General features: G+C 46.2%; 1 protein-coding gene across 6 annotated transcripts; it reads right to left on the bottom strand.

Annotated features, from left to right (window-relative positions):
• Positions 1–12,113, bottom strand: PURA (purine rich element binding protein A). 6 transcript variants are annotated; one of them, XM_081233435.1, is made up of 2 exons: positions 12,052–12,113; positions 1–5,405 (listed from the first exon to the last, which is right to left on the bottom strand). In XM_081233435.1, exon 2 carries the CDS (start codon positions 5,259–5,261, stop codon positions 4,290–4,292), a length of 972 nt encoding a protein of 323 aa, XP_081089561.1. In that variant the 5' UTR covers positions 5,262–5,405; positions 12,052–12,113; the 3' UTR covers positions 1–4,289. The 6 variants fall into 6 exon arrangements, with proteins under 6 accessions (XP_081089561.1, XP_081089557.1, XP_081089559.1 ...); XM_081233431.1 differs by lacking the exon at positions 12,052–12,113 and adding an exon at positions 11,113–11,547; XM_081233433.1 differs by lacking the exon at positions 12,052–12,113 and adding an exon at positions 11,247–11,547.
• Positions 12,114–13,633: the final 1,520 nt, after the last annotated feature.

Below are 13,633 nucleotides of genomic sequence, written 5' to 3'. Positions count from 1 at the left end.
TAGATCCATTGACTTTTATTACAAATGTACTTGATCACTTGGCTTCAAAAAGTTTAAAATCAATACCCTATTTTCTGTATGCCAGTACAAAGCAAACTGTTTTACAAATTAAATACCTAAAAATTTGACAAAAATATTAAAATTTGATGAAAAACAATTATAAAAATCCTTAATCTCTCTCTTCAAAAAAGGAGGCAGTCTTCCCAGTCCTATTGTACAATATTAATAATATTCACCATTTTTAGAATAGGTAGCTAAATTATATTTTTCTGTTAGCATACAAAACTCTTAGACTAATAGATTTTATTTGTATATGCTCCAGTTAAGTTTGTGAATGCCATCTGATTGCAATATAATCAACTATCTTTGAGTCCTAATTTACACTTATTTAATAATTTGCATAGTTTAAAAGGGATAAAGGTTATTCTATAACTAATTATCATAGGCTATTACAGTGCTATTTTTCAAGGCAACAAGTATTTGCTCCCAAATGAAATTATCTTCTTTAGGCAGGGGTTAAAATTACTAGCAGCTTTCTCCATTACCTGAAAAATCAAACTGGAATAGTTATCCATCTCTAGATGTGAAGACCTAAAAAACACATTGATACATTTTTCACTTTGAGTCAAATTTCAACCCCTGAATGGGACAACTGGAAAGTGAGACTTTCAAGGTTTTTTATTTCCCTGTTGGTTTTGGTTTCTACTCTCCATGGCTTTTGAGAAGCTGGAAAAGTTTGTCTTTCCTGACTCACATTGTCTTTTTTTCCATTTGGCAAATATTCATCTACCTCCAATCTGTATCTAGTGGAGGAAAAGCCAACATGGCTTTTCTTATGAACTTCCTTTGTTGTCAAAGGCATGTATAATGATTTCTACAGTTCTGGTTAGTTAACTTTAGCTCCCTCTGTGGCTGGATGACTGCTGTTTCCAACATCAGCATGATAAATAGGAGGCACAAATAAAAAGTAGCTTAAAAAAAGATTTGGTGACTTAAAAGAAAAAACAAAAAAACCCAAAAAAACAAACAACACTAAGCACACACACTTACATGGGCATTTCAAATCTGGTGGCTGATCTCTGGATTAAATTACTTGACAATGTCTCTCATTTTAAAGAACGCAATACATTTCAAGTGTTCTTTTATACTTAGGCAAATAATATAGTTTAACCAAGCTCTTGGACCTTAATTGTAAGACAAAGCAGATCATTAAAAATAAGGCATACTTGTCATGAATTAAGTTTTGTTTACGTGTTTTTGGCACATTTGATCATACTGTCTTCTATGAATAAAACATATGGTCAAATATACCATTTCCTTTTTTGTTTCAGCACAAACAGGGTTTACCAACTAGTAAAATAAAAATAAGGAAAAACTCCAACATAAAACACTGAGATATAGAACCTTGGTAAAGTACCGAGCACCTGGGGGGAAGGGTGGGAAAAGGATGAAACAGGAGAGGGGAGAAGGAAAGGTTGGGAGGGGACTTGGGGAGGTAAAGTGAGATGCAAAAAAAGAGCATCTTTACAGTCATTTGTCTTTTCTATGATCACGTCTTAAGAAGTCTTAAAAGATCTGCATGTGGATTTCTTTTTAAACCCACTGACCATAATTCAGACACTGGTTTCAAAATCTGAGTAAGATTGTGTTTAACTGTTATAGTGTAAAGACAATTGCACAATACATGTGCTTCTTGATCCGGTAGGATTCCAAGCAGAATCTGAAGTCTATAGCTAAGAAAGGCTTCACTTTAGGTAACTCGGACCCTAAAGAAAACCTCATGAAAGAACTCGCATCTCAAAGAAAGGACACTTTGCCTAAGTTTGCTGTGTTTTTTGTTGACTTGCACTACTTATTGCTGGCTACTATGAAACACTGATCTAGGAGTACTCCAACAACCTGTAGTACAAGGCTTAACTTTAAGAAGCTATAGTAAACAAGAGACAAAATCAAAGCAATTCTCTTTCCTAACTAGTAACAGCACAGAGAATGCAGTCTTTTCCATATCACAGTTAAAGTACAGTGAACAAAACAACTCAACAAACCTTAAGACAAAAAAGTGCAGGTTATTAATGTTTACATGCAGTTGATAAGCATTCCAAATGTCACATTATGCACTGTAAAAGCTCAACTTTACTATATGGAAATAAGAAAAATGCACCTTGGGGGAAGGGGAAAAGCAATTTAATCATTTCCAGTGATTTTGTAAGTAAAGAAACTCCTAACTATTGTACGGTCACCTCATATTAAACATTGTATGAATATTAAAAGCAAACAATTTAATGGGAAAATGCACAGTACAATGGAAATAGCTTGTTATTCAACACATACAGTAGATCTCAAAGACAACACACTCAACCAGGAAGCTTAAAAATACCAAATCAAAACCCAAAGAACCAGCAGAAAAAAAAAAAATCCTTCAAAGACAACTGTTTCACCTTCCTAGGCCAATGCTTTACAATGTGAGAAGCACTGATACCTTCCAGCTCCTACAGGTGGTGTCTTCTACATACAGCAGTTAGATCTATATGGCTGGATTTGCCAAGAAAACAATTCCATCCCCAGAACTCTTTATGTCAGACAAGATCCATTTTTTTTAAACCAAAATACTTTCTACAGAATTCCAAACCAAAATGTACTGTTTAAGGCATCTTTTTTTATAACATTTTCTCTTCACTCAAAGATGATAGTCATGCAGCAGTTTAATGATAAAAATATATTAATATTTTACTATACAGCAGCAAGAAGTTAGTTGTCAATTAAAAGCACACGAACATCTTTAAATGAAAACCTGTAAAAGACTATCGTTACAAACAATTTCAGTTGGGAGGACACCAGCTTAGTAAAGTGCTCTCCTAAGCTTTGCATTTTCATACCCTACACCTTGAATATATGAGTTATAGAACATACTTTTGATAGAAGGCTTGTACACTTGGGGAACACAAATACACTTAGCATATAATGTAGCCAGTAATAACTAGCACCACAGCTACATGGAAATCCTTTACATACACCAACTTGGCTTTCACTTTTAAAATGAAGCTCAGAATCCATGGCTCAGTAGGATAACTATAATTGTGTTGCTCTGCTTTTTAACGGGTCTACATAAGTTAATAGCACTGGCAAAAATCAAAGGATAGCTTCAGACCTCTTATAAGTTTAGGAGACAGTGCTAGTGACCACAAATAGACTCACTACCTGATGTCCAAGTACAGGTTCACTGGAAATTGCTGCACGTTAGTTTTTAAAATCTTTCTACACATAATAAAAAAAATATATTATGAACGATACAAGTACATCTCATATACACAATAATGACAAAACGCCTACTCAGTCAAAGCAAACAAATGCAGAAAAATATTATGGGAGATTTCCTTTTCTTTCTTTCTCTTTTTTCTTTTACTACTTGAATAACTTTGGTTCCAACCGTAAAAATCACAACTTAGCAAATTTCATTTAAATGCCTTTTTTAATAATTTCTTCATGTTCACAGAAGTTTCACTGACCATTTTTAAATGTTTAAGGTCCAGATGCAATGCATATTGTATAAAAGAGAGCACTTATTGTTTACCTTGCATGAATTAACCTACGTACCTTTAACTCTACAAACTTCTGCATAACATTTAGACAAAGCTCAGACACACAGCATGCCTAGCCCTCATATATATACACATCTCTAATCACAGGTATATAGGGTGTCAAATATACTATAATAACCTCCATGTAAGGTTTGAAATTTGGTAACAAAATGAGAAAAAACTAAAAATATTATTTTACGTGTTCTAAAATATCTCTTTTTTGTGCTAAAGTCAAATGTTAGCTCAACATGAAAAGGACTTTTATAGAATTCAGCAATATTATAATCTTGACCATTTTGCAAACACTTTTAATAATAATAGCTTAAACGTGTACAAAAGTTCTTGGTTAATTAGGGAAATAAACACTCAGTTCTTTATATTTTTTAATCAAGTAGGAAACACAGTTCATATAATGTTATTACTTTTTGTATTTTTTTTGTTTTTTGTTTTTAGCAGCTGCTTACTGTTTTATATGGTGGATAAAGTGGACAACATCCAGCGATGGGTGGCAAGTCAAGAAGAGAAACTGTCAGTTGGTGGAGGTTCTGTGGGTGGTGCTCCCTTGGAGTTAACAGTTCTTTTTTTTTTTTTTAAACTTTTTAACTTTTTATTTTCTCTCTTTCTTTACAGTATATTTTCTCTGTGTGTGGCTCTGTGTGTGTGTGTGTGTGTGTGTGTGTATGCATGTGTGGGGGGTTCCATTCAGTTTGATCAATCTTCTTCCCCTTCTTCCTCACCCTGCAGTAGCAGGGTGGCAGCGGCGGTCTCCTCCTGCTGCTGCTGCTGCTGCTGGTGGAGCTGCTCACAGGCAGCTCGCTTCTCCCTCTGCTTCTCTTGAATCTTCTTCATCTCCTCCGAGTACTTGCAGAAGGTGTGTCCGAACTTGGCCCACACCTTGTAGGGCACGGTGATGGAGTTGCGGTAGGTGGGCTTCACCTCGCTCACTCGCATAAACACGCCGTACTTGTTGGAGCCCACATCGAAGAAGAAGCGCTTGTTGTCCACAGTCAAGGAGGTGCCCTCGGGCAGCTCGGCCGGCTCCTCCTCCACTCCGTAGTCGTCGATGAGCTTGGCCAGAGCGTCGCGGAACTCGATGAGCCCCTGTGCGGGCAGTGCAATGGTCTGGCCCTGCGTGGAGCCCAGGCCGGGCCCCCGGTTGACCGTCTGGCGGATGCGCAGGAAGCGGCCGCGCTGGTTCTCCTTGAGATCCATGTAGTACTTGCGGTTCTCGCGCACCAGGAACTCGCTCTTGAGCGCCCGGCGCGGCTCGTCCTGCGCCTGGGCCAGGTCGGGCGGCTGGCTGGGGCCCAGCTGCGCGTAGTGCTCGATGAAGTCGCCCAGGTAGTCGCGGAACTCCACGGCCACTGACATGGAGAGAGTGAGGCGGCTCTTGTTGCCGCCCGCGCCCACCTCAGCGATCTTCAGGAAGCGGCCCTTGGCGTTCTGCTTCACGTCCAGGTAGAAGCGCTTGTTCTGGATGTCCACCCGCTTGGAGGCCAGCTCCTGCGTCTCGTGCTGCAGCCCCCCCGGGGCCCCGCCGCCGCCGCCGCCACTGCCGCCGCCGCCGCCCCCGCCGCCACCACCGCCCCCGCCGGAGCCCGAGCCCGAGCCCGGGTGCCCCAGGGAGCCGCCCGAGCCCAGCGCCGCACCACCCTGCTCGCTGCCGCTGTCTCGGTCCGCCATGATGCTGCGCTCCGCCGCCGCGCTGCCGCCGCCTGCCGCTCCGCCCGCCGCCGCCTCAGTCGCCTCAGCCTCCGCTGCTTTCCCTCCCCGGCTCCGCCTGCTGCCGCCGCAACCCCCACAGCCAGTCAGCCACTCTCGCGAGATCTGCGGGAGAGACGAGACAGACGAGACCCGGTAACAGGGCACTGACTCCCCAGTACAGTAGCCGGGCGCCCTACTGTACGCGCCCACCCGACCGCCAGCACGTGACCCGCACCCCCTCCCCGTTGCCAGTCCCCCATCCGCCCGCCCGCCAGGCGGCGCCCACCCACCGGCCCTCACCCCGCACCCCTGGTTGGGGTGGGGGGGGACTAGAACGCGCCGCGTCGCAGCTGCTGCCGCCACTGCCGCCACCACTGTGGCTGTCGCTGTTGGCCAGACCCTGAGCGGCCTCGGCCCGGGGAGTTGGGGGACTGGCGTGAGAAGGGGGCTGCCATACTAAGCACAGGGAGTGGGCCTGAGCTCTGCTTTCCAGTGACCCCAAAGAAGATGTGGGGGGAGGGGCCCGCGCAGCGCAGTTGAGCCCGCTGCAGAGAGGGGACACCAAGTCACGGCCACCCCCTCCCCAGCGGGCCCCATCCAGACCCAGATCCAAACCCAGACAGGCCCACCCGTCACTTGACTGGACTGTCTCCTACCGCAGAGCCCTGGCCGCAGAGGCGGGCGAGGAAGAGGAGAGGTGGTGCAGCGGTAAACCTTAGCTGCAGAAGGGGCTGCCAGGGATGAGGACGGGGCGCCGGCAGCAGTGGCGCGGAGCACCAGACACCTAGCCCTTCCCTCCCTTCGCTCCCGCCGCTCCCCCTCCCCGCGCACGGCAGCGGCTCTGGCCTCAGATGATCCCGCTCCCCCCTCCCCCCAACCGCAGCCCCGCACAGTCGGGCGGGCGGGCGGGCGCACTCACCGGCAGGGGGGAGCCGAGCAGAGGACGGCAGCCGCACCAGGGCTGGGGTGCCCGCAGTGCCTTTTCCCGTTGGCTCTGCCCTTCTCCCCAAGCAACAATCAAAAAGAAACCCCACACTCACCCCAAAACCTTCAACCAGCCCCCTTTGGGACAACGACTGCCCGCCTGCCTCCCCCTCCTCCTTCTGAGATTTGGGGAAGGGGGGCACCCTGTTCAGGGCTGAGCCCAGCCTGGGTTGCCGGCCAGCTCTGCGGATAAACCAGGCCCTGCCGAGCCTTCAGCCCCTAGCCCACTCTTCCTCTCTGGAAGGACCCAGATGGAAGAGAAAAGCAGGCTTTAGGAAATTCACGAGCTAAAAATGTCAGGAATTTCCTGGGAAACGCAGTTCCTTACGGGATTCATTAACGCAGGTTCGCTCGCCCCTTTTACTCCTCCTCCCAGAAACTCCTAAGTGTCAAGGAGAGCCCCCATCTCTCAAAAAGTAAAACATTAAATGATCGCTGGTTTTTAGGCAGACAGCTAGGTTACCGACCATTACCAATGACAGCTAAACCAGTGACAGCTAAAGGGGGTCTTCTCTGGTCTCAGGAAGGGGCTCAGAAATAATAGATTTCTCTCTTCCTAGATCTGAGGCATAAACTAGGGCCTATTTTCCTTCTTCCAGATAGATAGCAAATGTTCATACTCCCTCACTGCAGTCTGCAGTCCTAGCAGCTGTGGGAAAGCTAAGGCCTGTCTCCAGGGCGCCTCCTGCCTATGACCCTACATGCTCCCCATCACCTTCTGCAAGGGGCTTAGGGGATATAGACCTCACAGCCCTATTCCTGGCTTTCTCAAGCATGGATTGTTGCCTCCATCCTGAGAAGCATATACCTATCTCATCTGTATGCTCCATTCCCATTTAACACCCCCCAACCCCTGCCCCCAAAAGTAAGGAGACTTGCCTCCCTCACTCTTAGCTCCCAAGACATCTGAGTACCTGGCTGCCCAAGCTTCCTGGAAAAGAGAGGGGTAAAGAGAGGACTAATGATAAAGAAACCCAGACCAGCCCAGGGCATAAGCTTTGTCAATGCTTGAGACCTTAAAGCCCCCTGATATATCCCTTCATCTCCTGGGCAAACCTGCCTGCTAAGTATTCACAGCTACCTTTTTCTCTTAGCAAGGGTCCCATTCAACCCAGCATTAGCTACTTCAACTCTGGGCTGACGTTTGCTACCTCCCGCTAAAGAGGAAGAAACAGGGCAGAGCACCCTGGCTCCCAAGAAAACTGGGATAGTCCTGTGAACCAGCCTCAGAACCACCCACCTGTCCAGCTGTCCCTGAAATGGCTCCCTGAAGAGGAGGCCCACTGTGAGAGATAGAAATCCAGATTTTGGGCCCCATAAAGAACTTCCCCTTAGTTTAGGGTCATCCTCCAGCACCGCGTAGTACCCTTTCAGTGCTGATTTTTCTGCACTCCCTCCCCTGTCCCCAAGTCTGTCGGGAAGGAGATATAGGAACTGTTGGTGCACTTCCCACCACACAGAAATACATGTGTAAGAAGCGGCGGCTCCTCTAGGTTTGCACGGTAGCGATCAGGACCCTGGATAGACCCCGGCCCCAAACAGGGTCTCAAAGGCTGAGTGGCAGGGTCTCCGCACAAAACTGGGCGGGGCATTACACTTCCACCTGTAAGCTGAGACTACTACGCCCTGGTTAAGACCGCTCTAGAAGAGCCGCTCTTCTTCCTCAAGGGTTTACTTCGCGCTGAACCAAGCCCTTGACCCCTCAGGAGAACTCAAAGCAGCAAGGCCAGTGGGACTGCAATAAGGGGGCACGTGCCTGCCGGTCCCTGTCACTCTTCCATGCTAATGATCGCTTCCCCCAGGACAAAAAAGTAGGGCTCGAAACTGCCCGCCTTCTTGAACCAACTTTGGAGTCTAAATTTCTTGCCCTCTGTCCCAAACGTTTATGTCCAGGAGCTCTGAATTGGTTTGAGTTTGGGAATGCCCTGATTTTCTGAAAAAGTGACTGTCACCAGGAACTGAGTTCTTAGTTCCCCAGCTCAGAGGCAATTGATGAAGTTTCTAGACAAAACACAAGTTAAATATCATTTGCACGCATAAACTGGGAATTTTAAGCTCAAATCAGTAAACAACTGAGACCTGGATCTCTCCACATAAATATGTTCTTACTTATTTCATGCTTTTTATTATATATGTATAAAATTTTGCCTTTATCTATTAGCTTATTGCCTACTTTATAAATGTATCTAAAAGCAAACAAGGTTAATAATGCCTTTCCCAAAATAATACAATGATAAATAGGATATTTAACACATTTTCACTACTCAAACAAGAGGGTTTATTTCAGAATAAGCCTGTAAGTGTGGGCTTTTGGTCAGAATGGAGGGGGTGGTGAAAGGCGGCTTTCCGTAGGCTACAGAATATAGTACCCTTAAAAGGCAGTCTGAGAGAAAAGTCTTAAAACAAAGAGTTTAACCTTAAACAGAACTTCAAAGTTAAATTTGCATCCTAACATTGAAAATCCATTAGCAAAGTTGTGGATTTAAAAACACACCTAGCTGTTTGTTAATTACCAAAAACAATATGCTAACTTGGTAAATGAAAAGCCAGTTCTAGTATCTAGATGTTTGCATTGTCATTTTAAACCAAATAGTTGTAAAATTAAAATTATAATTTCAATACAATGTAGGAAAAACAAAGGGAAAACGAAATATATTAATATGCACAAAATATCTGTGTTAATGAAAGAACTATCAAAAAATATTTCCTTCCTCCTCAAAGTTTGCTTATATTTTTAAAACCTAATAAACGTCTCTAGATTTAGTGTGCTCTCTTATTAACACTACACACACATTTCGAGGAGAATAGAGATTGCTTTATTTTTAATCCCTCTATCTCTACATCTTTAACAAACTCTTACCAACAAAAACTGTTCACAAGAGAAACAGATACTAGGCTGAACAAGAAAGGAAAAACCTCATTTTCCTCAGCCTGAAATACGGGTGAGTCTGAAATAATCTAATTCTAAAAGTAAAAATTAACACACACATTTATAAAATAAACTTGGACAGAGGGGATCTACCTCTGGGTAATAAACCCTTTTGATCTACGGAGTTCCCAACAGAAACAATACGCTCATTAATATTTCACAGAATCACAGATTTCCCAAATAAAAGAGAAGCAAAAACATTAGAATTTGTGTTTTCAAGTGCTACTTAGGTTAAATGCCTGTCTTAAATCAGACAATTATCTTCAATACCCAAATTATTAAAACTAACTGGAATGTTATACTGTAACTGTTCAAAGTGGAGGAATTACCCATTTCTTCTCGTGGCTAGCTACCAGGAAAATTAAGGGAAACTCTCAAGTAAATCTTAACATTTAACAACAACGACTAATAGTATTTCACCGACCATTTTTAAAAAGTCTATTCCCTTTCTATAGCTCATCTAATCTTTAAAATTATGCCTCTCCAATGCTATTTCAATGTTTAGGGTTAAAGATATGAATTAAACATTTAAAATCTGAAGAGAACAATCCATGTGATAGAATCCTCACATTTCCCCAAATGTTATTTTAAGCATTTGCAGAAGAATTAAATAAATGTAGCACACATTCTAAATTCGATAAAAGATTCAGAGAACCCGACATTTTATGTACCCAAAAGGTCCAAACAGAACCGATGCAAATGTCAACAGCTCTCTCTCTTTCGGCTGATTCTTAAATGGTTTTACTAGTACCCAAAGGAATGAAATCAGCAACTCTCTCCACACTCTAGTCAACACTCCAATTTTCAAAGCCGCAATTCGAAAACGTCAGTTTGGGCGGGGAACAGTGAGGGTCTTGAAGTAATCAAAAAATTCCTTTTCTCCTCTGACAATCTACCAAAAGATGTCAAACCAAATTCAGCCTATTATAAAGCACTGGGGCTTCCTTCCAAGGACACGGGACACCAGCAGAGACACCGCTGCAAAAAGCTGTCCAAAAGCGCCTGGCCCGACAGAAACGTAAAGGGGCCCCAGATAAGAACGAATTAGAAGCCTCAAGAGGGTCCCGCAGAGACAACGGAAATTAAAGTAGCATTTATTCAGGGGTAGACAGCAACGAACCAAAGAAAGTTTTCCCAGCCGGACTCTTGGGCCTTTCTCTATCCAAGTTCAGGCTCAAGACAAATATATTTGTTGGGGTCCCTTCCCCTATAGACGTAGCCGCTGCCGGGGCCTACCGTCGCTCAAAGGGAAGACCCTCTAACTTCACATCCGTCCGTTTTGCCCTCGGACAAAGGCAGAGGAGACTGTGGAGCTGACCTAGCTCTGTGGGGCAGCAAAAATGCCTTGTTCGGGCCACCCATCTTTGGGCCTGGCTTCGTCTGCGCTGTCAGCACCAGTGTATTCTTTTTTATTTTTACAACGCATACTGGGAGGGTGTATGCATTGCGGGGGTGGGGCGGGGGTTGAACAGAGGAAAGGAGGGGTTGGTAGTGGAGCCTAGAAGCCTCCTTCCTCTCCCCTCCTGCCAGGGTTGCTGTACAGGGAGTGTCGGCCAGATTTGGCGAACTGTCCCAGGCCCCAGGCAAAGGTGGTCAGGGGGAATGGGGCTCAGGCATTGCTAAGCAAACGGCACCACTGGTGGTCTCCAGCGCCAGAGGAGGTAGGATTGCTTTTTTTTTTTAAAGGGGCGTGTGATTTTCTTCTTTTTTGGAGGTGGGAAGGAGTTCGTTCGTTCGTGCGCTCCGGAGGGAGGGGGGCGCGTTGCTGCACTACCAGGGTCCCCGGAGGAAGGGTGCGGGGATGTCTACAATGCTACAGTAATTATTCCTGGGGCATAAGAGGGCAATTAGAGGGGACAAGGTGGGCGGCACCTCAAGCTGTGGCAGTGGCAGCAGAGAAGGTCGCGAGGGGCTTACCCGGGCGGGCGGGCGGGCGCTGTCCTGCCGCAGGTGAGGGAGGGCGCGGGCTGGAGGGAGGGAGGGCGCGCGCGAGGCAGGCGCTAGGCGGGCGCGAGGAAAGGGGGAGGGGAGGAGGGCGCGCGCGCGCACACCTGTCCTGGACAGCGGCGCGAGCCGAGCTGCGCCTCACTCGGGCTCTGCCGGCTGAGGAGGGAGAAGGGCGGGCTGGCAGGCGGGGGCGGGACGCCGAGGGGAGGAGGAGGAGGCGGCTCGGATGGCTGGCTCGGCTCTCACTCGTTCTCCCTCCCGCTGGCAAGTCCGGCTCACACCCTGCTTCTCCCGCTCACTCACAGCCCCCTCGGCTCTCCCTCCTCCTCCTTCCCCTGCGGGATCCGCTCGCTGCTGCCGCCGCCGCCGCAGACGGCAAGTCGTGGCAGCCAGACGTCGGCGCGTAACCCGGCGCTCCGTGCGTGACTCCGGGCGACGTCAGCGCGCGCTCCCCGCTACCCACCATCTCCCCCCCACACTCCTCCCGTGGCTCGCGCCCTCCGCCCTCGCGTTCCTCCGTTTCAGTTGCCGCGGCGGCGGCCGCCAAGCGCGCTCCCTCCGCCCCCCATCTCGCGCGTGCGCGCGCCCTCCCCGCCGTTGGCGCGTCAACAGCCCACGGCCCAGGCCTTGAGGCGCGTCTGAGGAAGGGGCTGCCTGCGGCCTCTTTGCCCGCCCTTCCTCCACTCACCGCCGGTAGCGCCCCCGGGAGGACTTCTCCCTTGTTGGGCTCTGAGGGCGGAAGCTAGGCTCAGGCGGGGAGGGAACCCTGTAGGGCCTGCGTCAGCTCCAACTTAGGGCCCTCAGCGTCGTTGTCAGTGTCGCTACCACCCTGTCACCCTGCCCCGCGCCCCCGTTCCGCCCACATCTCTTAGGGGGCGATAGGCCTTTCATCTCCCGGGAGGGTCTCACCTTGGCCTTCAGACGCCCGCCGAGAGGGGCTGGAAGGGCAGAATTAGCATAAAGAAGAAAAGGGCTAGACCACGTTCAGGCTGTAGCCCCAGGAATCCTTGACAGGAAGCGTGGGGTTGCTGCCCAGCCTCCCACGCAGTGTAGGTGAAACTGGGCCCCTTTGAGGGACTGTGACTAAGGACAAAACCCTGATAAATATTATTTATGCGTCCTTGGGCCGAGAGGGAGACAGTAAAAGGGACGAGTTAATTTTCATAAATTGCTATGCTAGGGCGAAATGCAGAACTAGAAAATGTCCTCTAAGAGTTTTCCTGAAATCTGTGACCAGGTTTGACAAGGGTTTTGGTACACGTTAACTTCTTCCCTCATTTGTATGCCGTCACATCTCCATCCTGCAACACCGCATACATAGGAGATGGATCAGTTACAAAGATCGGCTTCAAAATAAGCAAAGAACAGCCGTCCATCTTTATCATTATTTAAATAGCTCTCAGAGAAGTCAATCTGTGATTTAAGAAAACTTAGTCAATGTTTTAACTTATTTAACAGTATATTTTATTTTGAGGTAACTTTGCAATACACTGTGAGATACTCTGTTATTAGGCAATAGTAGACTTCTTTTATTTATAATAGTAGACTTGTCAACTCACTTATTATAGGACCTTCCAAGAAGCTTAGCTCGCTAAGCCTTAGAGGCAGGTAGGAGAGAGGTGAAATTAACCCCATTTTATAGACGAGAAAATTGAGTTACAAAAATATGTCAGTTGTTGAGAGTTGCAAGCAGTCTGTCACCGATAAAGGGAAACACCATAGGTCTATTATTACCTGCTTTATCCACTAAACCAGAGATTCCTCAATAGTTTACTTCCGGGTATCTTTTGATTCCCCCCTCCCCCAACCCCACACTTGTGTATTGTAGGCAGTGCCTAATGTCTGAGAGAAATAAATTTGGGGAGTTTCCTGGAGACCCCAAATCACAGATTACTCTAAAAAGTTTGAATTTGAAAATTTCTGCCATAGAAAATTACAGCTCAGGAATAATTTACTGTGAAACAAACTTCCATATTAACAAAACACCAATATGTTTATTAATCCCTAGTTAGAAATGAGAAAATTTTTGAGACAGCCTTAAGAATGATGGGTCATTTCCTTTGAAATGCTTCTTTATTCGCCTCATCTTTAGGTGGCAGCACTACTATATAAATATCTTTAAAACTACAGTCTTCTGCAACTTGATATCCTAAAGAGTGTTTTGTCCTAAATGCTTCCAACTATATTGTGGAGATTAGAAGCTGGTGAAAATATGAAATCATAGCTGAGAATTAGAATACTAAGGAGGTTCTAAAGGTGGAAAAACAGGCTCTCAGAGGAATGAATAAAATACATGGAGCTACTGAGGGAAAAGATTAGAAAGGGTTTTTTTTAAGCTTTTTAACTTATCTTTACTTTTTAGCTATATGAGGAGCAAGTAGCATCTTTAAAGATATCTTATTGAAAAAGCACAAGATAACCTTCCCAAGCAAACCACAGTTTCTCAATACTGCATGTTTTTCAAGTGTTTACAAATTTAAAGTTGTTAGTT

The sequence above is a fragment of the Mesoplodon bidens genome (assembly GCF_964165515.1).
Source record: "Mesoplodon bidens genome assembly, chromosome: 4".
NCBI classification, from domain to species: Eukaryota; Metazoa; Chordata; class Mammalia; order Artiodactyla; family Ziphiidae; genus Mesoplodon; species Mesoplodon bidens.
Note: the sequence above shows the minus strand (reverse complement) of the source record. Positions and strands in the feature narration are given on the sequence as shown.

Coding starts and splice junctions, on each gene's coding strand:
- PURA (XM_081233435.1), bottom strand. CDS start 5,261: ATGGCGGACCGAGACAGCGGCAGCGAGCAGGGTGGTGCGGCGCTGGGC.